This window comes from Salmo salar, chromosome 08 (assembly GCF_965601325.2).
Source record: "Salmo salar chromosome 08, fSalSal1, whole genome shotgun sequence".
NCBI classification, from domain to species: domain Eukaryota; kingdom Metazoa; phylum Chordata; class Actinopteri; order Salmoniformes; family Salmonidae; genus Salmo; species Salmo salar.
This window is the reverse complement of record NC_138298.1, coordinates 10728816-10750807: the sequence shown is the minus strand read 5'-3', so window position 1 is coordinate 10750807 and position 21992 is coordinate 10728816. Positions and strand designations below refer to the sequence as shown.

Here is a 21992-nt window from a genome sequence, read left to right as displayed (position 1 = left end):
AGTCCAGATCAGTGGAGCAGAGCTGGCAACAAACAAGGTAGGCTAGTTCCTATATCTAATATAAGTGAAGGGTAGGTTCCATATAGGATAGGTCCCTAGTGAGGATATTCCCCTGCGAGATCTGCAAAAAGGACAAAAGCCCCAGTTACAGTGAGTTTTTTGTTTAAGACGAGAGTTCTAGAAGATGGTGAGTTAAAAAACAAAAAAGATAGGATATTCGAACACTGTTTGATTTACATGTAGTAGCAGTATCAATACGGAGAGAGGTTGGTTTATGCCCTATGGGGAGAGGGCACGATGAGAGATGAGGTGGGTTATCAATAATAGTGATATTTGAGGAAGTTCTGGAATAGGACATAAAGTCCTGTCCGTATTCTCCAGTAATAAATTCGCAGACGCTATGGCATCGGTTCTAATACAAAGTATTAAGTGCCGTGACCAATTAATTATTATCCGGGGAAGTGTGGAGTGCTATCTTAGAACATAGTTAATAAAAGGTGTGTATTATAGACGGGAGTGAAGAAATCTAAAATACCCTGAACACGGTCGGGAGTGTTTAGGGAATAATAACTATTGATAGGGCGACAAACGGACCAGTTTCTCCCTGTAATATAGAGCTGGCAGAGTTTAATAAAGCCATGGAAGCACTGAAAGAAGCGCATGAGCATTCTACCAATTCGGCTGGAATATGGGAAAAATAGGAACCTAACAATGTGAAGCAAGAAAACTAAAGGCTGACTTACTTAACTCTGTAGATACCAAAGGAGTCTCCAGAGTTATCAAACCCATTCACAGGGTTGGTTAACTTGTCATTTTAAATCTTAACAGTGAAGTTAGGTAAGTCGGAAGCTTGTAAACAAAAAGAGCGTAATGATGTGATCGACGTAACTTCAAAGAAGTCCAGCCAAACTTTTGGTAAAGAATACAGTGATGAGTAATTAAACTGTCTCTGCGATAAAACAAAGAGCGCTATGAAAAACGACATCCAGGGGTTTAAAAGTAGAGGCAGCTGTACTTTGATAAATAGTTTCGCCCTAATTAAGAACAGGTTGAAAGGTTGACTGCACAATCTGCTTCCTGCCGACTTAAGAGACAATATCTGTGTCTGTAAAAAATAGCCCACTTTAAATCTTAGTTTAACAGGCTCATTCGTATGTTTTATAAACTAGAAATCATTATAGAACATCCGATGAGTGAGGAAGTAATCCATCTGAGTGAGAAAATCTTACTTACAAACAAACCCTAAACTGAACCACCTCAATAAAGTGTGCCAGCTATTCTCATATTCCCCATTCCCCCTGAATAAATGAAGTGTAATGACCATGCCTTGCTGAAGCTGCCCCAAACACAATAGGCCAGGTGGTTTGAGCCTAAGTGATACTGGTCCAGATTGTCTCCTATTGGCCAGATGTTGCTGTCCAAGCCACCCTTCAGCCTGACAGGCCAATGTGCATGCTGAGGCACTGAGTGACATGGAGACAGCAGCCAATAGGCACGCTTCAGGCACAGAGTTATGGAGACGGCAGCAAGGCCACATCTGGAGGACTGGACGTCCACAGAGAATCACACCATCAAAAGAGAGAGAGAGCGTGTGTGGATGGACAGGGAGAGCTAGAGGGAGAGCTAGAGAGAGAGTGAGAGAGTGAGAGAGAGAGTGAGAGAGTGAGAGAGTGAGAGAGAGAGAGAGAGAGAGAGAGAGAGAGAGAGAGAGAGAGAGAGAGAGAGAGAGAGAGAGAGAGAGAGAGAGAAGAGGGTAAGAGAGAGAGGGAGAGGGAAAGAGAAAGGAGGGTAAGAGAGAGCGTCATACCATCCACGTCAGGGTCACTGTTCAGTTTACCCACAGAGTTCAGCCATGCATCAGTAACACTGACACAGCTGTGGACAACTGTGTGAATGGGGAGAGAGACCAAAGCACCCAGCAGCCTTCATCAGCTGTGAGTTATCCACAAGGGTCCAGGCAAACACACATTCACACATGGAGTTATGGACACAAACATCACAAAATTAAAGTCAAACAATGTGATGCCTCCTGACTGTTTGGCAGGAAAACCAGGTTCAAAACCTCGGTATGTGGCACTAGCAACAGCTTCTGTATATTGGCTCACTTACCCACAAGGGTCCAGATAAACACAAACTCACACATGGATATCACAGCCACTAAGAATATACTGTAAAGCTAAACCTGTACAGTGTATTGTCTGACTCCCTTGCAACAGTAAAGAGCTACTGTAGGTATATACATGAAAGGTTTAGAGTAGGCCTCTCTCATCAAACTCACTGTTTATGGGTGAGCTCATACTGCTAACAGTAAAGCAACAGTAGGCCTCTCTCATCAAACTCACTGTTTCTGGGTGATCTCATACTGCTAACAGTAAAGCAAAAGTAGGCCTCTCTCATCAAACTCACTGTTTCTGGGTGAGCTCATACTGCTAACAGTAAAGCAACAGTAGGCCTCTCTCATCAAACTCACTGTTTCTGGGTGAGCTCATACTGCTAACAGTAAAGCAACAGTAGGCCTCTATCATCAGACTCACTGTTGTTTGTGGGTGTGCCGAGTAGTTGGACAAAACAAGTATCTTAACAGATATAGGCAATTTTCCTACGATTATGATCCAAGTATTTTTTGTAAAAAACTATTTTTCCGGGTGGCAGCGCGCAACTTTCAATCAAGTGCACGGCGCTACATGGTCTAAATAACTCAACTGGCTAGTTAGCCTGTCTTTAAGTAGAAAGGCGGGCTGTACGTTAATCCTGCTGCACTGATTCAATAGAGTGAAGCTGTATTTCTCCATCCACATGCTTCACTTGCATGTTGTTTTCGGTCTGATCATTTAGATCGCTGCTGCCTCCTGTTCGCCTACTACTATGATAAATCAAATGGTGAGGATGTTTGCTAGCTAGCAAGCATAATATCTAACAAGCAGGCCGAGGGTTGGGAAAAAATATGAACCGCCCATGCACATTCTGAGTAACAGCAAACTTTTCTTCCCGGCCCGCTGCAAGTTGAGGGAGGGACGGACAGACGGACAGACGGACAGACACTAGCCTTTTTGGTCTGTAAACCTGCAGGGAGATGAGGTATTTTGCCAACATCTACTTAGGAATATAAAAACAATTCCGTTTTTTACGATCACGAGTATCATCTGATCCAACTATCAACTGCCAATTTCCGGATACGATTACAAGTATGGCCAGATTGGCACACCCCTATCCTACTGGTAGCAACAGAACAGCTACACAAGGCCTATACAGTAAAGGTAAACCTCCATATTGTCTGACTCACTGTTGTTTGTGGGTGAGCTCCTCCTCCTTGCTGACCAGGTCCTGCTTGAGGTTGGCCAGCATCTCCACCGAAACATCCACCTGGCGGGAGAGCTCCGATGCCTTGTCCTCCAGGTCCTGTTTCTCCTGGCCCAGCCGCTCACTCTCATGCTTGGCCCGCTCCAGCTCGCCGCTCTTCCTCTCCAGCTCTGTCTGCAGCCGGCCTACGCGTGCAGCTATCTTCTGCTCCACCTGCAATGGAGGAGGGATTTTGGTTCCAGTCCAGTGGTGGGGATGGGAAGTACTTTTTAATTTTAGTTTGTTGGTACATATGTAAAATACCGAAGAAAAAAATATCCTGAAAAAAGGGGAGAAAATACAAAAAAATTATATATTTTCTTTTACTTTTCTCTTCCAAAGAAGGGTAGTGATGGGAAGAAATGAAATAAATCAGTGTTTCCCAAACCTCTTCTTGAGTATTCTCATATTAGTATTCCACATATTAGCATTCCAGAACAAGCCCGAGTCAATTAATGAGCTTAGTGGGCTTGGTGATAAATTCACCAAATGAATTAGGTGTGGTAGTACTGGTATACATTATACATTGAATAAGTGGAATGGCTCGGGGTACTCAAGGAACGGTTTGGGAAAAACTGAAATAAATAAACGTAGATGATTACCATTACCTCATCTGAGAGTTTCTCCAGCCTCTCATCCAGCTCCAGACGCTCAAAGGCCCTTGCCTTCAGCCTGGCCAGGCCCTCCTCATAGGCCGCCTCCACCGCGCTCGCCGCCACATTCGCCGCCACTGCCACGGCCGTGCTTTGGTTGCTGTGCGGACTGTGATGGTCACCGGCTGCACTCATGGCTTTCTTCACAAAGATCTCCCCCAGGGGGAACTCTACATTAGGGATGTAACGAGCCGCGGCGTTGGACGTTGTGGACAAATCGCCGAGGTCGTCCGGACAGGGAAGCTCGCGGCACGGGAAGCGGCGCTCCTTGAAGTCCCTGAAGGCGGAAGACCGGAGTTGAAGTCCGTCGAAGGGGTCGTTGTTGCTGCTGCGGTTGCCACCGGGGACAGAAGGAGCGAGGAGAAGGTCTCCGTCGGCCACCAGGGGGAGTAGCGTAGCGGCGTCACACACGCTGTTGGACTTGGAGAGCACGTAGAGCGTCTCGTAGGTATGGCTGTACTCCAGGTGGGCGCGGAGGGAGGACAACGACCGGAAGCGTTTGTGCTCCCCGCAACGAGGACAGCGGTAGGGCAGGTCCAAAGAAGCCATTCCGCGAAAGGCCGGCGGGGGGCCCTCACGCGGCACAGCGGCGCCGACACGCCGCGGGCTTACTACTCACCGAGTACTGGGCGGATCCTCTCATGGCACAAAAATGGTGGTGGTGAGAGGAAGAGGGATGTCTGAGGGAGGCGAGAATTAGACCAAGGGCCATTCACGCCATCACACATACTGGAAGTCTAACACACACAAACCCGCAGATTCTTCTTAGGTTGTTGATTTGTTCCTCGTCACCGTTACTTCTGCCTCACCATGACCTTTGGCCCTGAAAGAAACAGCGAAAGAGAGTTTAGACATAATTTGCATTTCTTACAGTTGAAGAAGTCGGAAGTTTACATACACTTAGGTTGGAGTCATTAAAACTCGTTCAACCACTCCACAAATTTCTTGTTAACAAACTATAGTTTTGACAAGTCAGAAATGGAACGTGCTCAATGGGATTGAGATCCGGGCTCTTTGCTGGCCATGGCAGAACACTGACATTCCTGTCTTGAAGGAAATGACACACAGAACGAGCAGTATGGCTGGTGGCATTGTCATGCTGGAGGGTTATGATGCTGGCCTTCTAGGCAGAGTCCCTCTGTCCAGTGTCTGTGTTTTTTTGCCCATCTTAATCTTTTATTTTTATTGGCCAGTCTGAGATATGGCTTTTTCTTTGCAACTCTGCCTAGAAGGCCAGCATCCTCTTCACTGTTGACGTTGAGACTGGTGTTTTACGGGTACTATTTAATGAAGCTGCCAGTTGAGGACTTGTGAGGCGTCTGTTTCTCAAACTAGACACACTAATGTACTTGTCCTCTTGCTCAGTTGTGCACCGGGGCCTCCCACTATTTCTATTCTGGTTAGAGACAGTTTGCGCCGTGCTGCGAAGGGAGTAGTACACAGCGTTGTACGAGATCTTCAGTTTCTTGGCAATTTCTCGCATGGAATAGCCTTCGTTTCTCAGAACAAGAATAGACTGACAAGTTTCAGAAGAAAGTGCTTTGTTTCTGGCCATTTTGAGCCTGTAATCGAACCCACAAATGCTGATGCTCCAGATACTTAACTAGTCTAAAGAAGGCCAGTTTTATTGCTTCTTTAAATCAGAACAACAGTTTTCAGCTGTGCTAACTTTATTGCAAAAGGGTTTTCTAATGATCAATTAGCCTTTTAAATTGATAAACTTGGATTAGCTAACACAACCTGCCATTGGAACACAGGAGTGATGGTTGCTGATAATGGGGCTCTGTACCCTGATGTAGATATTCCATTACAAACCAGCCATTTCCAGCTACAATAGTCCTTTACAACATTAGCAATGTTTACACTGTATTTCTGATCAATTTGATGGTAATTTAATGGACAAAAGAAATTGCTTTTCTTTCAAAAACAAGTACATTTCTAAGTGACCCGAAACTTTTGAACAGTAGTGTATGTTTTTTCAACAACAGGTTATGGTCAATTATATCAAAGGCTGTACTGAAATCTAACAGTACAGCTCCCACAATCTTCTTATTATCAATTTATGTTAACCAATCATCAGTCATTTGTGTCAGTGCAGTACATGTTTAGTGCCCTTCTCTATAAGCATGCTGAAAGTCTGTTGTTCATTTGTTTAGAAAGAAATAGCATTGTATTTGGTCAAACACATTCTTTTCCAACAGTTTGCTAAGAGCTGGCAGCAAGTTTATAGGTCTGCTGTTAAAACCATTAAAGGCCGCTTTACCACTCTTGGGTAGCGGAATTACTTTGGCTTCCCTCCAGGCCTGAGGACAAAGACTTTCCTCTAGGCTCAGAATAAAGATATGACAGATAGGAGTGGCTATAGAGTCCGCCACCATCCTCAGTAGCTTTCCATCTAAGTTGGCAATGCCAGGAGGTTTGTCATTATTGATCATAAAAATATTTTTTCCACCTCTCCCACACTAACTTCACAAAATCCAAACTTGCACTGCTTTTCTTTCATTATTCGTTTTTTTTATGCATGAATACAATTTCTCACTGTTCGTGTTGGCATTTCCTGCCTAAGTTTGCCAATGAAGTAATCATTAAAATAATTGGCTACATCACATGGTTTTGTAAAGAATATGCCATCTGATTCGATGAAAGATAGACGAATTCAACTCTTTCTGCCCATTATTGAGAAGGTTTTGAGGAAAGTATTTATGTCAACCCACAAGACAATCATCACATCGACTGCTAGTGATGGGCATTACGAGTCTTTTCTGTGAGCAGGTTCATTTGGCTCCATTCGCCTAAAAGAGCCGTTCATTTGGCTCTCAAACGGCTCTTGGTTCAGTAATGCTTAGAAAGTGAACTAAAAACCATGAAAAAATTGTCGATCTCCAATTTAAAGCCTAAAACAATGAGGCTCTCTTCTCACTAGATGTTAATTCCTCAGTGCAGAAACAATCTTCAGATAATGTTTTTATAATTTATCTGCAGATGAGATGTCTGGAGCTCAAACAACAATAGTAAAAGTACGCAAATCAGAGAGTCAAATTAACATCTTTCACGTATGGGATTTGACGTTCACCAAAAAGAGCCGTTCAAAGAGAGCTGTTTGTGAACAAACGACTAATCACTACCGGCTACACACGGAGTGATAGCCAAACGCCCGCACCACACAGACAAAAAGGGGCAATATTGCTGGAAATTAATTGGCATATAGTGTTAGGTTTGGCTTGGCTTTTTAAGCCAATAGTGGCTAACCAGGGGTGGGATAATGTCAAATGTTGCGTTGACTAGATAGGTGGGAGCTTGCAGTGTCTGATACTTGTGAGATTTGTTTATGACAGTTTGCGGTGGAACACGTGAGAATTGCATGTACTTTGGGAAATATTTGGCGAGCTACGAGCTACTGGTAGCTTGCGATCGACCTGTTGGAGACCCCTGATCTACTGAAACATTGTAGTACAATTCATTTGAGTTTTGTATAGTTAAGATCTAGCTAAAGCGGTGGTCACCAACATTTGAGTCAAGATCGCTTTGAGTAGAAATGCAAGCTGAGATCTACCGCACAGATTTGTTTTTTTTTTACAGGACAAAAACGTCAAAAACGTAAGCCTATGCAACATTAACCAACTAAAAACAGCTTTGTGCAGTAGCCTATAAGCCCAGTACATTATCACTGCATATTGGCTATGCTTGAATTGCCCTGCCATTGTTGTTCTTCTCAGACCATTTTAATTGTAGGTATTGGACACTGGTAATAGCATCGGTTGGTCAGTCTGAGGGGAGTAGCGGTGAGGCTACGTCTCACCCGACTCACCCTTCCTCTCTCCCTCCGCTGAGAAAAGGGGACACAGCCTTCCAGCTGACGGCGAAACTCAAGTCGCACTGCATTATTTCTGCCTCATGCTTCAATTCATGTTGTTACTCCTATGACCAGAGAAAGTGAAATACTCCTCAATATAAAAAAGACAAGCCTATAATAATAATAATAATAATAATAATGCAAGCTTATCAGAAACCTGCTCGTTCACTGCAGCTGGTTGAAGTGTGAGTGGAATTAGGGAGAATGTGCATTTTATGGTTTATAAAAGTGTTGACGGTGCTTAATAACAACTTCAACACGAACTTACTCAAACAGCAGCTCTTTGCTGTATTTGTTGACTCTCTCCCTTCATGGTTTTAAACGTTTTGTAATCTCGCAGTATCAACTTCACTTTGCGTTCGAGGCTTCTTTTTACAGTCTATGGCTCAAGGAAACTGTGCAGATTCGGTGATCTGAGCTATCCGATTGGCCAGCTGTAGGCCTATAGGTGCACTCGATTTGCTCTCTGGGCATGCCGGGTTGGCGGAGTTCTACCTTCAGACACATAAAATGGGAACATTTTGCCGTCCTGGAATCAAGTGCATCTACTGCAAACACGAAACAAATTTAAAAAAAAATAGGAATGCAAAGCTTTGTTGTTTTTTTTTTTTTACATAAATGTTTGGTGATCGACTAGGAATGCCTTAGAGATTGACCAGCCGACCATTCACAGGTCTCCTAAATAACAAATCTACATCTCAGCCCACAAAGGGTGCTTGTTTGAGTATGATGTTTGTTGATGCAATGTGCTGCAGAGTCAATGCTGGAAACAAGAACAGGCAGCACAGCCTTGTGTCCCAAATGGCACCCTATTAGGGCCTGGTCAAAAGTAGTGCACTATATAGCGAATAGGGTGCCATTTGGGACAAACATAGTTTTAGAGGGGACAACTGACAGGCTGAGCTCATTTTTAGAAACATCTGACATTTCAGTGACAAGGTCGAGACACTGCCGAGGATGTAAATTGCTGCTGAAAGCCCTTCTCTTCCCCTTCAATGCATTGGCTTATCAGTTGAATTATTACCTTTTTGGTTAGCAATAAAATATAGAACGATAGACATCTTTCGATCCTATCATCCCCAAATATAGATCAGAACGATTAAAACGATCAGAATATGATTTTGTTAAAGCTGTTTCACTAGACAAGCCTTATCCAATTCATCTCCATTCAACTAATAGCCTACAGGGCTAATTTGATTATTCCTATACACATCAACATCAATGGATAATGGTTTTATAACAGCTAAGTGAGCCCAGAAACACACAGACCAGATGGACACTGCCCGTTATAACAGACTCAAGTAGTGGAGAGCAGAGGGAAAAAACAAAAACAAATGAAAAACAGAAAAAAAGATACATTTAAATAATTTGATAAACGAATTTTTAAATAAGTATTTCTCTGCCCCCTTCCCCTGGGCGCATTCCCTTGCGCTATCCCTCACGTTCTCTTGCTCTATCACTCCCTCACCATCTCTTGCTCCCTCTCTCCCCATTTGTACGGTGCATTCCGAATGGATAGACATCGGGAGTGAAGAGTTAAACATTGAGCCTATTAAGTCTGTTTACCACCATCCTCGCTCGCTACATCTTCAGGGCAACCATGCTAAGTCGCTAACAATGAAGTCTAGAGGGTCGACCCAGGCTGCATGTCTGGCATAGTGGACCCGCCTTACCCCTGGCGCCACGGTCAAAGCCTCACAATTCTGCTCACGTTGTGGTCGCCTCACTCTACCCGTTTTTTTTTCTTCTTCCATCTGCCCTTCCCTTCCCTTCCCTTGCAGGCCTTTGATTCAGGATTCTGCCTGTCAAAGTCATCCCAAAACTAGCCAGGTCCGGTTGACAACGACCATAGGATTTGGCCAGACAAAACAAACAGTGCTGGGACCCGGCTTATTCCAGACAACGAGTGTTGATGAACACAGCACCTAAAATGTCAAAAACAATTCTGACCAAGCACGTCAAATCTGATCCCCTTCCTATTTAAATGAATTAATTTAGGTCTGAATATCAGTCAGTCAGTGTGACAACAGCAGGCTACAACAGTACGGTCCATGTTAATGGAATTTAACAGTCCAGTGAGTCCACCCAGCCATCTGCCAATTAGAGTTCGGGCGCAGAGCGCGAGCTGGGCCGCTGCGGTGAACATCACAACGCCGTAGCCCGCCGTCGTCAGGGCAATTAACCTGAAAGTGGCCTCCCGAGTGGCGCAGTGGTCTAAGGCACTGCATTGCAGTGCTAGATGTGCCACTAGAGATTCTGGGTTCGAGTCCAGGCTCTGTCGCAGCCGGCCGCGACCGGGAGGCCCATGGGGCGGCGCACAATTGGCCCAGCGTCGTCCGGGTAAGGGGAGGGTTTGGCCGGCAGGGATATCCTTGTCTCATCGCGCACTAGTGACTCCTGTGGTGGGCTGGGTGCAGTGCACGCTGACACAGTCGCCAGGTGTACGGTGTTTCCTCCGACACATTGGTGTGGCTGGCTTCCGGGTTGGATGGGCACTGTTTCAAGAAGCAGTGCGGCTTGGTTGGGTTGTGTTTCGGAGGACGCATGTCTCTCGACCTTTGCCTCTCCCGAGTCCGTACGGGAGTTGCAGCGATGAGTCAAGACTGTAACTACTACCAATTGGATACCTCGAAATTGGAGGAAAAAAAGAAAAAAAAAACTGAGGGTGATGCCCCTCGCTTAATTGAATCCAATTAATTCTGCATGGCATTTGGTTGGTTTTCCAGCAACTATTGTGGCGTCCACTGTTTCGTCTGATCTAATTAGTGAAGCACATTTAGCTTCAGCGCAGAGAGAGATTGTCTGCTGGGCTAAAAAGGTCCAGCATGTGAGACATTGAGGTCAGATACAGGTAGTGGGTACTTGTACGGAGTAACAACGAGAGACTGATGGGTTGGGGTTTCAGCTAAGTCAGACCTGACAATATTGATTGTGGAATTGACTGGTGGCCTAACATTACTGTCCTGACTCATGAAAAAACTGAGTGAAACAGTGTTGCTTCCATCCCTCTCCTCGCCCCTACCTGGGCTCGAACCAGGGACCCTCTGAACACATCAACAACTGACACCCACGAAGCATCATTACCCATCGCTCCACAAAAGCGGTGGCCCTTGCAGAGCAACTACTTCAAGGTCTCCGAGCGAGTGACGTCACCGATTGAAACGCTATTAGCGCGCACCTCGCTAACTAGCTAGCCATTTCACACCGGTTACATGAGCACTGTTAAAACCACATTTAGCTCAAGTACATTTTTTAAACAAACCTAAGAATTGATGCGTAATCTATTAAGCTTATAATAGAGATGTTGGAACACTTAAAATCCTTTAATTTTGTTGGCCACATCTTTCTTGTTACCATTTGGATAAATGCCACTGCAACCTACCATCATCCCTAATTTCAATACATGGTTAAAGAAAATACAAAAAAAATACTCAGACACATTACAAAAAGTCTTATGAGGATCTGTTAATAGGAGAGAGCAGCATTAGCTGCTTGCACATTCGTGTGCTGCTGCCATAGAGATGAGCTCTCCCCACACAACCCCCTGAAGCGCTGCTAAACTTTAACTCACATATTACAGCACTGCCAAATCTTCATGATTCGTGACTCTGAAAATATTGTGGGCAGCACAGCCGACCTCTAACCTCACCCTAACAAAACAGCTCACGGTGATGGCATGTTTATTTCCCCTTGAACAAATTGCTTTCGTTATGATTAGCATGTTAGCTTGTGCTGCTTTAGTGGCTCTGCCACAGATGAGCATGACGAGTTGGACAACAAAAAAATCCCATCAGCGTGACTCCCTATTCAATAGACATGTCTTCCAGACACTGATCCGGTGCGTTACAGGTCTGAGACCCAGCGAAATAGGCAGAGTAGGCTTTTAGGCATTCAGTGGAGGGGGATTAGGCATGAGGGTCTACAATGCCTATTAACATGCCAAGCAGGCATGATAGTAAACATAATAGCCTGGCACAGACACATGCTTACTCAGCTCAGTGTTCTCATACACCAGTGATCCCTAGACCAGTCCCTGCTTCAAAAAGTGTTTGTTGTCTTTCAAAATCTTTGAGTGTTCATCTAAGCTTACCTGGACTGCCAGATGAACCGGGTTTGCATTTTGGGGACTGTTCTATTAGTTCCATTGCTGCCAGGTAAGCGCAAATCAATAAACGTTTTTGAAAGAAGAAAAAATACACTTTGAGGTAGTGTGGATTTAACAAAATAGTGGAAACTCCCACCTTCCAATGCACACCATTTCCTATGCTTTTAAATCCATGAAAGGGAGCGCTCAAGGGCACACTTCTGGAAAAAGAGTGGAAAATCAGCAAGAATGGGAAGAGCACTGCCAGAGTATACCCGCTCATTAAACCAGGAAGGCCGTGGTCAGAGACGATAAAAGACACAACCCAGAGAGATTTAATTTGGCCAATTGAACGGGAAGGAAGTGAAGCGGCTTGTCAGTCACGTGCTTTGACTGGAATGTATTGGCGTCCCACTGGCCTGCTCTCACAGTATGAACTGCTGTAGAGCACATACACACGTGCCACACACGCACACTTTTGCTTGACAAAAATAGCCCCTCTAAAGCATTCTCCTCAATAACTGACTGTGTACACATCCAGTTCCAAACAGAACAGGAGACAGAAGACAGCACATCAGATGGCTTCATCTCTAATGACACCACAGGGAGATCTTGTCAATGCAGCGTTTACCTCAGTCAAGCATAAACACACTCAAGCTGTAGCACACTCACTGCCTGCACTATCCCCCACCTGCCTGCCTACAGTACATGCAATAGTCATACACACACACACCTGGGTTCAAAGAGTATTCGCTATCTTTCATATACTTTAGCGTCAACTGGTGTCTCCAGTTTTGTTGACATTTTGCTGTTGGTGATGTATCGATCTCCTATCCAAGCACATTGAGTTTGCCTTGTGCAACTGAATCAATGGAACAGTCCCAAAAGTGCAAACCTCAGTTGGCACTTCCGGCGGGTTAAATACGGTATATGAAATAAAACAAATACTATTCCTACCCAGGTCTGGCTGAATGGTATACTACTGTTAGGGCTGTGATGTAATTGAATAACCGTGTATCTGACGGTTATGGATGAAGAGATTGTCATGAAAATAAAATTACCATAAAAAAAAAAAAAAAAAAAAACATTTAAATAGGCCTATATTAATTTTTTTAACATTTTTTTATTAACTTTATTTTCATGAAGATAAACTCTACCTAATAGCGTGAGTTTTTACTAATGATTATAAGCAATTGTTTGGCCAATACCTGGCATGGTATAGTTTGATACAGAATTCATTTTTAGACTAATCAAAGCTGGTCAGGCCCGTACCAGGCCGATATGCTGCCACAGGCAAAGAAATACGTGCTCCCCTGCCATTCCCGCAAAGTAGAATAGTAGCCTAGGCTATTACAGTGTCGGCCCGCAATGCATTGTTATGAATGCCCAGGTGGTAGACTACAGTTTGTAAAACATGCAATTTACCATTAATCCCTGTAATTTGGTTACATTTATTTCTGCTAACGCATGTATTAATTACGGTAATTTACCGTTGCATTCTCTGAGTTGAAATGTTATTTGCAGAGTTCACAACTTGCTACACTTGTGAGAAACAAGTATTGGTTTATTTCATATCATTTACACGCTCCATGTGAGCAATTAGCATGTGTCTGGTTTCTCTGTCCTGTTATTGTTGACGGAGCGCACACGCCTGAACACGCATAGAAGTACCTGGCCTGCTTCTCGCAAACGTAGGGAAAGTGTCCAACTGGGCTTCTCAGTGTTTTTTCTTCACCTCACAAATTACAATAGTTCCTCACAGTACTTGAAAATGATCATCAGCGTTGCAGATAAATTTATTTCTATTTGAATGATTGTCAACTTCCATCTTCATACTATAGCATAGCTGTCCCCTTCATACTTTCCTGGTTAATTATCTTATAGCCTACTTTCAGGAAAGTCTAAAAAAGGTAGGCCTACGTTTAATACATTTAAGGAAACGAGAAATATTTGCTTTGATTGACTGGTGCTTTTACTGGGGTGTGTGAGTTTGCGGATTCTCAATAGGCCTATACGTCCATTCAGAAAGTTTCCTAACGTAGCCTGGCTGAACCCCATCTCTTTAATAAGAATCGAACGCTCCTGTCATGATTTAATCTTGTAAAAGGCCTCTCAGTAGTTTAGATTACATTATTTATTTCATTAAGGCGTCCTCTTGTTGAAGAAAATGTTAACGCGACTGTGCCATCGAATGACCGCAGCAGCGTGTGTGACGTTATGGGAATATTCTAGTAAAAGTGAGAGAAACACCCTTCAGCCTTAATTTGAATGGTTTTGTGTCAAAATAGGATCTGTGTTTAAAACAATTATATGCAGAAAAGCCAACAGACAAGGTAGGCATATATCTTTCGTTTGACTCTATTGATGTTGTGTCAATACAAAAATGTGACAGATCCTCTCCAAACTGGCATTTCTTCATTTGTTGATTACTGTTTGTAAGTAACAACCTGAATAATAATAAAATACCAAGATCATAACGAAGTGTAATGGCCAGTTTCAAATAGGTTTTTATTAAATTAAGAAGCATATCCATGTAAACACGGTTGTCGGTGAACACACACACACACACACACACACACACACACACACACACACACACACACACACACACACACACACACACACACACACACACACACACACACACACACACACACACACACACACACCTGGGGCTTCCACTGTGTTCTCAGAATCATGCAAGCCTGCAGGGGGTAAGTCTTGTGCAAGGCAGTACAGTACAGCATTGATCTACAAAGATATTTACTGTATCAGACGTTACTGTATTTTATTGTAAACTCCCTGGTTGGTGGGGTCTAACTATATATAAACTCCCAGTAATGTTGGTGATTTTCCCAATAAATTACTGGGAGTTTATATATGGCGTGTACGACACTTTATTTGTATAGTTTAGTCCCCGTTAGTACACAAAATAATTTTTCTGAGTGTGCTGCCAGCTCATGTTTTTTTATTGTATCACTTATCCTCATGTCTACACAGCATTGAAACTGTTTTGTTCTAACTGACGACATTCAGTTTTGTTTCCGTGCCTGTCCTGCATGACCCTACTGTGCCTAAACTCAGCTCTTCAAGTCTGGACTAGGCCTTCAAAACAATGAAGGGGACCTTTAAAACAGAGATATACAGTTTAAAAGAGCCTTCCCTGGCTGGCAGGCAAACTATAACGGTCTCACAAAACGTCTTTATTGGCGTCCGTTTCTATTCAGGCTTCCAGACGAGAAGGAAGCAAAATGGAAATGAGACAGGATTAACGCCAGGTCAATTACGCCATAAGTGTCCCGGGTAAAATAGAGCAACACAGTTATTCGACTAAAATGGTTTCAGCCAAGGTTTTGAGCGATTAACGTTCAGATTGGTTGAATCCCAAACTACTCCCTATATCGTAGTGCATTCGGCTTGGGTGGTATACCATTTACCAGGGTATTTTGAAATACCCATGGTATGATTTCTAAAACCGTCAATATTAACAGGGATTTGTTTTTCCTTTAGTCTCATCAGACTGAAACTTTCAGAGTTGAAAGTATACATAAATACAACATATTGTAGTTCTATATATTTTAACATTCAAATAAGCAAATGAGACAAAACCTCATTTTAACATGCGCTAATTTGCATATTACAAGAATCTGTTTTTCAACACAGATTTAAAAATATATATATATTGTGATAAGAGACACTCAAATGGTCAGACTACAGATCAGTTTATCAAAATATTGTATTTTCATGGAATTATTTAAAAAAAAACACTTCACATGTATGAAGGATGCATATTTTGCATACATTTACAGATAAAATGACACTTAAAATCAAAACACTAAATATAAAAAAAAGCCTGTAAAAGTCTGACTATAAGACCTAAGAACCTGTGTGTGGAATAATGTGAATGTACATCCTTGGAAGACTGAAAAAATGTATTGGCCCATGAGGAACATGTGCAATTAAAATGTACTTTCCATAAATTAATCACATTAAACTCTTATTCATAAACTCAGCAAAAGAATAAACGTACTCTGTCAATTGTATTTATTTTCAACTTAACATGTGTAAATGTTTGTATGAACATAAGATTCAACAACAGACATAAACTGAACAAGTTCCACAGACATGTGACTAACAGAAATTAAATAATGTGTCCCTATACAAAGGGGGGGTCAAAATCAAAAGTAACAGTCCGTTTCTAGTGTGGCCACCAGCTGCATTAAGTAATTAAGTACTGAAGTGCATCTCCTCCTCATGGACTGCACCAGATTTGCCCGTTCTTGTTGTGAGATGTTACCCCACTCTCCCACCAAGGCACCTGCAACTTCCCAGACATTTCTGGGGAGAATGGCCCTTGCCCTCACCCTCCGATCCAACAGGTCCCAGACTTGCTCAATGGAATTGAGATCCGGGCCCTCTTTGCTGGCCATGGCAGAACACTGACATTCCTGTCTTGCAGGAAATCACACACAGAATGAGCAGTATGGCTGGTGGCATTGTCATGCTGGAGGGTCATGTCAGGATGAGCCTGCAGGAAGGGTACCACATGAGGGAGGAGGATGTCTTCCCTGTAATGCACAGCGTTGAGATTGCAGGCAATGACAAAAAGCTCAGTCCAATTATGCTGTGACACACCGCCCCAGACCATGACGGACCCTCCACCTTCAAATCGATCTCGCTCCAGAGTACAGGCCTCGGTGTAACGCTCATTCCTTCAACGATAAACGCGAATCCGACCATCACCCCTGGTGAGACAAAACCGCGACTCGTCAGTGAAGAGCACTTTTTGCCAGTCCTGTCTGGTCCAGCGATGGTGGGTTTGTGCCCATAGGCGACGTTGTTGCCGGTGATGTCTGGTGAGGCCCTGCCTTACAACAAGCCTAAAAGCCCTCTGTCCAGCCTCTCTCAGCCTATTGCAGACAGTCTGAGCACTGATGGAGGGATTGTGCGTTCGTGCTGTAACTCAGGCAGTTGTTGTTGCCATCCTGTACCTGTCCCGCAGGTGTGATGTTCGGATGTACTGATCCTGTGCAGGTGTTGTTACACGTGGTCTGCCACTTGGAGGACGATCGGTCCATCCTGTCTCCCTGTAGCGTCTCACAGTACAGACATTGCAATTTATTGCCCTGGCCAGATCTGCAGTCCTCATGCCTCCTTGCAACATGCCTAAGGCACGTTCACACAGATGAGCAGGGACCCTGGGTATCTTTCTTTTGGTGTTTCTCAGAGTCAGTAGAAAGGCCTCTTTAGTGTCCTAAGTTTTCATAACTGTGACCTTAATTGCCTACCATCTTTAAGCTGTTAGTGTCTTAACGACCGTTCCACAGGTGCATGTTCATTAATTGTTTATGGGTCATTGAACAAGCATGGGAAACAGTGTTCAAACCCTTTACAATGAAGATCTGTGAAGTTACTTGGATTTTTACGAATTATCTTTGAAAGACAGGGCCCTGAAAAAGGCCGTTTCTTTTTTTTTGCTGAGTTTATATCACTTCTAAACTGACAAATAAACATAAAATATACCTTTTACAAAAACATTAGCATGTTTAATACATTTGTTTCAAGCAATAGAGCATATGCTTTGAATACTGGTCTGTTGGACAAATATGCAGTTTGGGCAAATTCTCATATCACTTTGTTCAATTTGTCACATACAATGATTTTGTATGGCTGGTAAAATGTGCAAAACATTAAATCAGCTATGCCTGGCCCATATGTAAGGCCCTCTTTGAGTTGTTGCTGGTGCCGCTTTACTGTCTTGACTGTGTCATTGGACCTGCGCCTACGCTTGTCACACTCCGTTGAAGCAGCATCAGCTCTCACAACACGCCTCACATCCTCCTCTCTGATTGCTTCCAGTGTCACCAAAGTGCAGTCAAGCCACAATTTGTCCATCACATTTGATATAGCAGTGTCTCCCTTATTGAAGGTGGTTACTGCCATACTGGCTGCTGCGTCAATGAGGCTTTTGCCCACGAAGACAGTTTTGGGCCATCGCGACCATATTACAGAGTTCAGACATTCATTTGCATTCTGGGTTCCTCCGTGCTGCATTCTTTTGAGGAGGTTATCATTTGACATCCTATGATATAGGAGGTACCATTTTCTGTGCAACCTCTCTATTCAAAAATGTATGGCTTCCATGGTTTTTGTGACTGGGTGGATCTTCACCATTTTCTAGGGCTCGCTGGTACCAGCACCAAGATGACGAGCATCTACCGTGATTAGGGATTTCGTCTGTTTACATGGAATGGACAAGACCAGCCCAGATAACATTCTTCATGCCCTCTACATCACCCTCGTTATCAAGAATCGCACCCCTGTAATAGTTATGCAGACTCTAACATTTTTTGTGCAGTGTGTTTCCTCTGCCCCCAAGGAGTTTCTCTGAAGTAAGTTTATGAAGCGCTGTTCCCATCATCTTGTGGGCATGATTTATGCATTCTAGTTTCCATATCTCAATGCCTGGGTAGGGATCTAATTTGACAACTGCTTGTATGCAGTACTGTCACCATCTGAGAGCATCTCGTTGTAACGAAAGTGGTGGCGACTGACTGACCTGGCCCACATGCGTTTAGCTGCGTCCTGCTCCATTGCTTTGCTCGAACCTGAGAAGTTTGGAGCACAGTCATCTGCATGGGAATCCTTCCATTCCCTGAACTCCTCCTCACTAATTCCACTTTTCCTTTTCATCACACACGCATGGCAGTACGAAGACAACACCTCATAGTCTATCACTAGACCTGTTACAATGTCTATGCACATACCTATCCCGTAGTTGGAAGTGAATCCTCTCTTGTGCCATCAAAGGATACATGAATGTCTATGATGGCATCCTCATCCAGCAACTCTGCTATGTCTGGGTCTATATCTGCATATACTCTACTAATTATCTTTGTGGCACTCTCCATTGACTGCAGCCCTCTCTGAATCTCTGCAACTAAAGTGGGGGAAAAGTACTTATCATGGTGTCTGTCGACATTAGTCATAACTGCATGACTAAATAGCAGCATGTTACCCTATGTAAGTATTAGCATATCAGCATGTATTTACTTTATGTAAAGCTAATTTCTCAATAATCACAGTAGGCTACAGCCATAGGACACTGTAGGCCTATGTGACAGTCTCATTATATAGTTATGTTTTCCGATCACTCCATTTATTCACTTTGAATACATTCGCTGGAGCAAGGAAATCTATACACAGCAAGTCACCTGACAATGATGGGCTACTCTCCCCTTTATTTACCTGTCACTCTCCTGTCATGTCTCTGATATGAGCTGAGACGCAAGGAAGGAATCTCTAGGATTTTGCTTATTTTCTTAAGTGCTGCATAACCAAGTCCAAGTTTGTGGGCTAGAAGACCCATCCTCACATTTATGTCAAATGCCACATCTCCCCTGAAGCACTCCTGCAGCCTGGAGGAAGTGTAAACACTCCTCCTAAATGCATCACGATCACCTTCACAGTGTGTACATTCTGTCATGACAGAATCCCTGGTTGGTGGGGTCTATAGTGATTTTCAGTCCAGTGTGTAGACACTTAGGGCAAATTAAATCATGTACAAGTTGGTTTATTTGTGACATGTGGAATAAAAGCCACTGTTGGCTGGCTGGCTGCTGGCTGGTTGATCGCTGCTAGCTGTCATCTTCGTCTCAACCAATTTGCATCTCGACGCGCTGCTCCCGGCTACCTCCTTTTCCTCCATCTACCTGTACTGCCACTGCCTCGATCAGCCTAATTTTTTCTTTAATTCAATGCTTTTCTCGCATTGGCTAACTGAGATCGGCAATTTTTATTCACATACTGTTGGTATATTCCTGGAGATTTGTCTCTCTTTACATAGATTCTTCACGGGATACATTTTCAAACAAGGAAGTGCTGCGCGGCACGTGAGGCATTTTAACCAATCAGGTTGCTGGAAAGGGCCGTTAAATGCCAGTAACCAATCGGATGTCAGGAAATTACTAATATTTCAGCATGAAGCACTACGTCTACAAAGCATATCGCCATGTATGGACCATCTAACAATATGCTCCGGAAAACAAGCTTTTGAATGATTCAACATGGATTTTTAAAAATAGTGGTTGAATATCTACATGAAACATGCTAAGAACAACAAAAAGGTATGCTAGGTGTAGTTGACGGAGTTGGGATAAAATGATACACATCAAGTATTTATATACATTATTGCCAATTTATTTTGACATTTTATGAAAGTAGGGACGTTATAGTAGCAAAATATCCCCAAATCTGAAAATTGACCGATGGTGTCACGTCCTGACCAGCAGAGGGAGTAATTGTATTAGTTTTGGTCAGGACGTGGCAGAGGATTTGTGTTTTTGTATGTATTTCTACGTTCTGTCTAGTTTAGTTTTCTATGTTTAGGTTTGGGTGTTGGACTCTCAATTGGAGGCAGGTGTTTCTAGTTGCCTCTGATTGAGAGTCCTATAATTAGGTGTGTGTTTGGTTTGGGTTTTGTGGGTAGTTGTATTTTGCACTGCTAGTATTCATTTAGCCTGTGAAACTGTCCTTCGTCGTTCTAACTGTTTTGTTGTTTTTTCGTGGTCTCTTTATTTAATAAATATAAAGATGAGCATCGACATTCCCGCTGCGTATTGGTCCTCCCTTCAACACAACGACAACTGTGACAGAACTACCCACCATACCAGGACCAAGCAGCAGAGGAATTCTGGCGAGGACTGGGGAACACGGCGGGTAAGGGAGCCCGAGAGGCAGCCCCAATAAAACATTTTTTGGGGGGCACAGGGGCTGTTTGGCAGGGCGAGATTGGAGACCCAGGCCAGCTCCCCGTACCCTTTTTGGACAGAAACAGACTGGACAGGTCCCGTGCTTTGGGGTAGGTGCTGTGGTGAGGCCTGGTATTTTCCGGCCGGTACACGCAGTACCAGCACCCCGCATGTGCCAGGGGAGAGTGGGCATCCAGCCTGAAGGGGTGATGCCAACCCTGCGCTCGAGACCGCCAGTGCGCCTCTACGGTCCAGTGTTTCCCGCTACACGCACTAGCCTTGAGGTGCGTGTCTCCAGGCTGGCACGTCCTGTACCAGCCCCACGCATCAGGCATCTAGTGCGTCAGCCCAGCCTCGCCAGTCAGGAGTCGCCAGAGCCGCCCGCCAGTCAGGAGTCGCCAGAGCCGCCCGCCTGTCCGCCCGGATCAGCCGGGGTGGCCCGCCTGTCCGCCCGGATCAGCCGGGGTGGCCCGCCTGTCCGCCCGGATCAGCCGGGGTGGCCCGCCTGTCCGCCCGGATCAGCCGGGGTGGCCCGCCTGTCCGCCCGGAGCTGCCGGGGTGGCCCGCCTGTCCTCCGGCCCAGCCGGGGTGGCCCGTCTGCCCTCCGGGTCAGCCGGAGTGGCCCGTCTGCCCGGGTCAGCCGGAGTGGCCCGTCTGCCCGGCGCAGCCATCGCCACCCGCCAGCCGGGCGCAGCCAGGGGCGCCACCTAAGTGGGCAACGCCGAAGGTGGAGCGAGGTCCACGTCCCGCACCTGAGCCACCTCCTATATAGGTGGGTTGGGGAGGGGGGGTGTAGCACAGTGCCGTCGTTGACAGCAGCCACCCTCCCTTCCCTCCCTTTAGTTTAGGGGGATATTTTTTGTTGTTTGGGGGTTTTTGTCTTTTCTTTTAGGTGCAGTCGGGGTCTGCACCTTTAGGGGGGGGGGGGGGTACTGTCACGTCCTGACCAGCAGAGGGAGTAATTGTATTAGTTTTGGTCAGGACATGGCAGAGGGTTTGTGTTTTTGTATGTATTTCTACGTTCTGTTTAGTTTTGGGTGTTGGACTCTCAATTGGAGGCAGGTGTTTCTAGTTGCCTCTGATTGAGAGTCCTATAATTAGGTGTGTGTTTGGTTTGGGTTTTGTGGGTAGTTGTATTTTGCACTGCTAGTATTCATTTAGCCTGTGAAACTGTCCTTCGTCGTTCTAACTGTTTTGTTGTTTTTTCGTGGTCTCTTTATTTAATAAATATAAAGATGAGCATCGACATTCCCGCTGCGTATTGGTCCTCCCTTCAACACAACGACAACTGTGACAGATGGAAGCAAAATCAC

At 44.4% G+C, this 21992-nt stretch overlaps 1 protein-coding gene across 2 annotated transcripts in view; it reads right to left on the bottom strand.

The window, feature by feature from the left end:
- Window positions 1-21992, bottom strand: part of LOC106609977 (F-box only protein 41) — a 103404-nt gene that overhangs the window by 70111 nt on the left and 11301 nt on the right. For both annotated transcript variants that reach the window (XM_014209059.3, XM_014209060.3), the window contains exons 2-3: window positions 3948-4815; window positions 3284-3513 (exon numbers count right to left, since the gene is read on the bottom strand). In XM_014209059.3, coding sequence (XP_014064534.1) covers window positions 3284-3513; window positions 3948-4541 — 824 coding nt within the window. In that variant the 5' untranslated portion in view covers window positions 4542-4815. The remainder of the gene's footprint in view (window positions 1-3283; window positions 3514-3947; window positions 4816-21992) is intronic.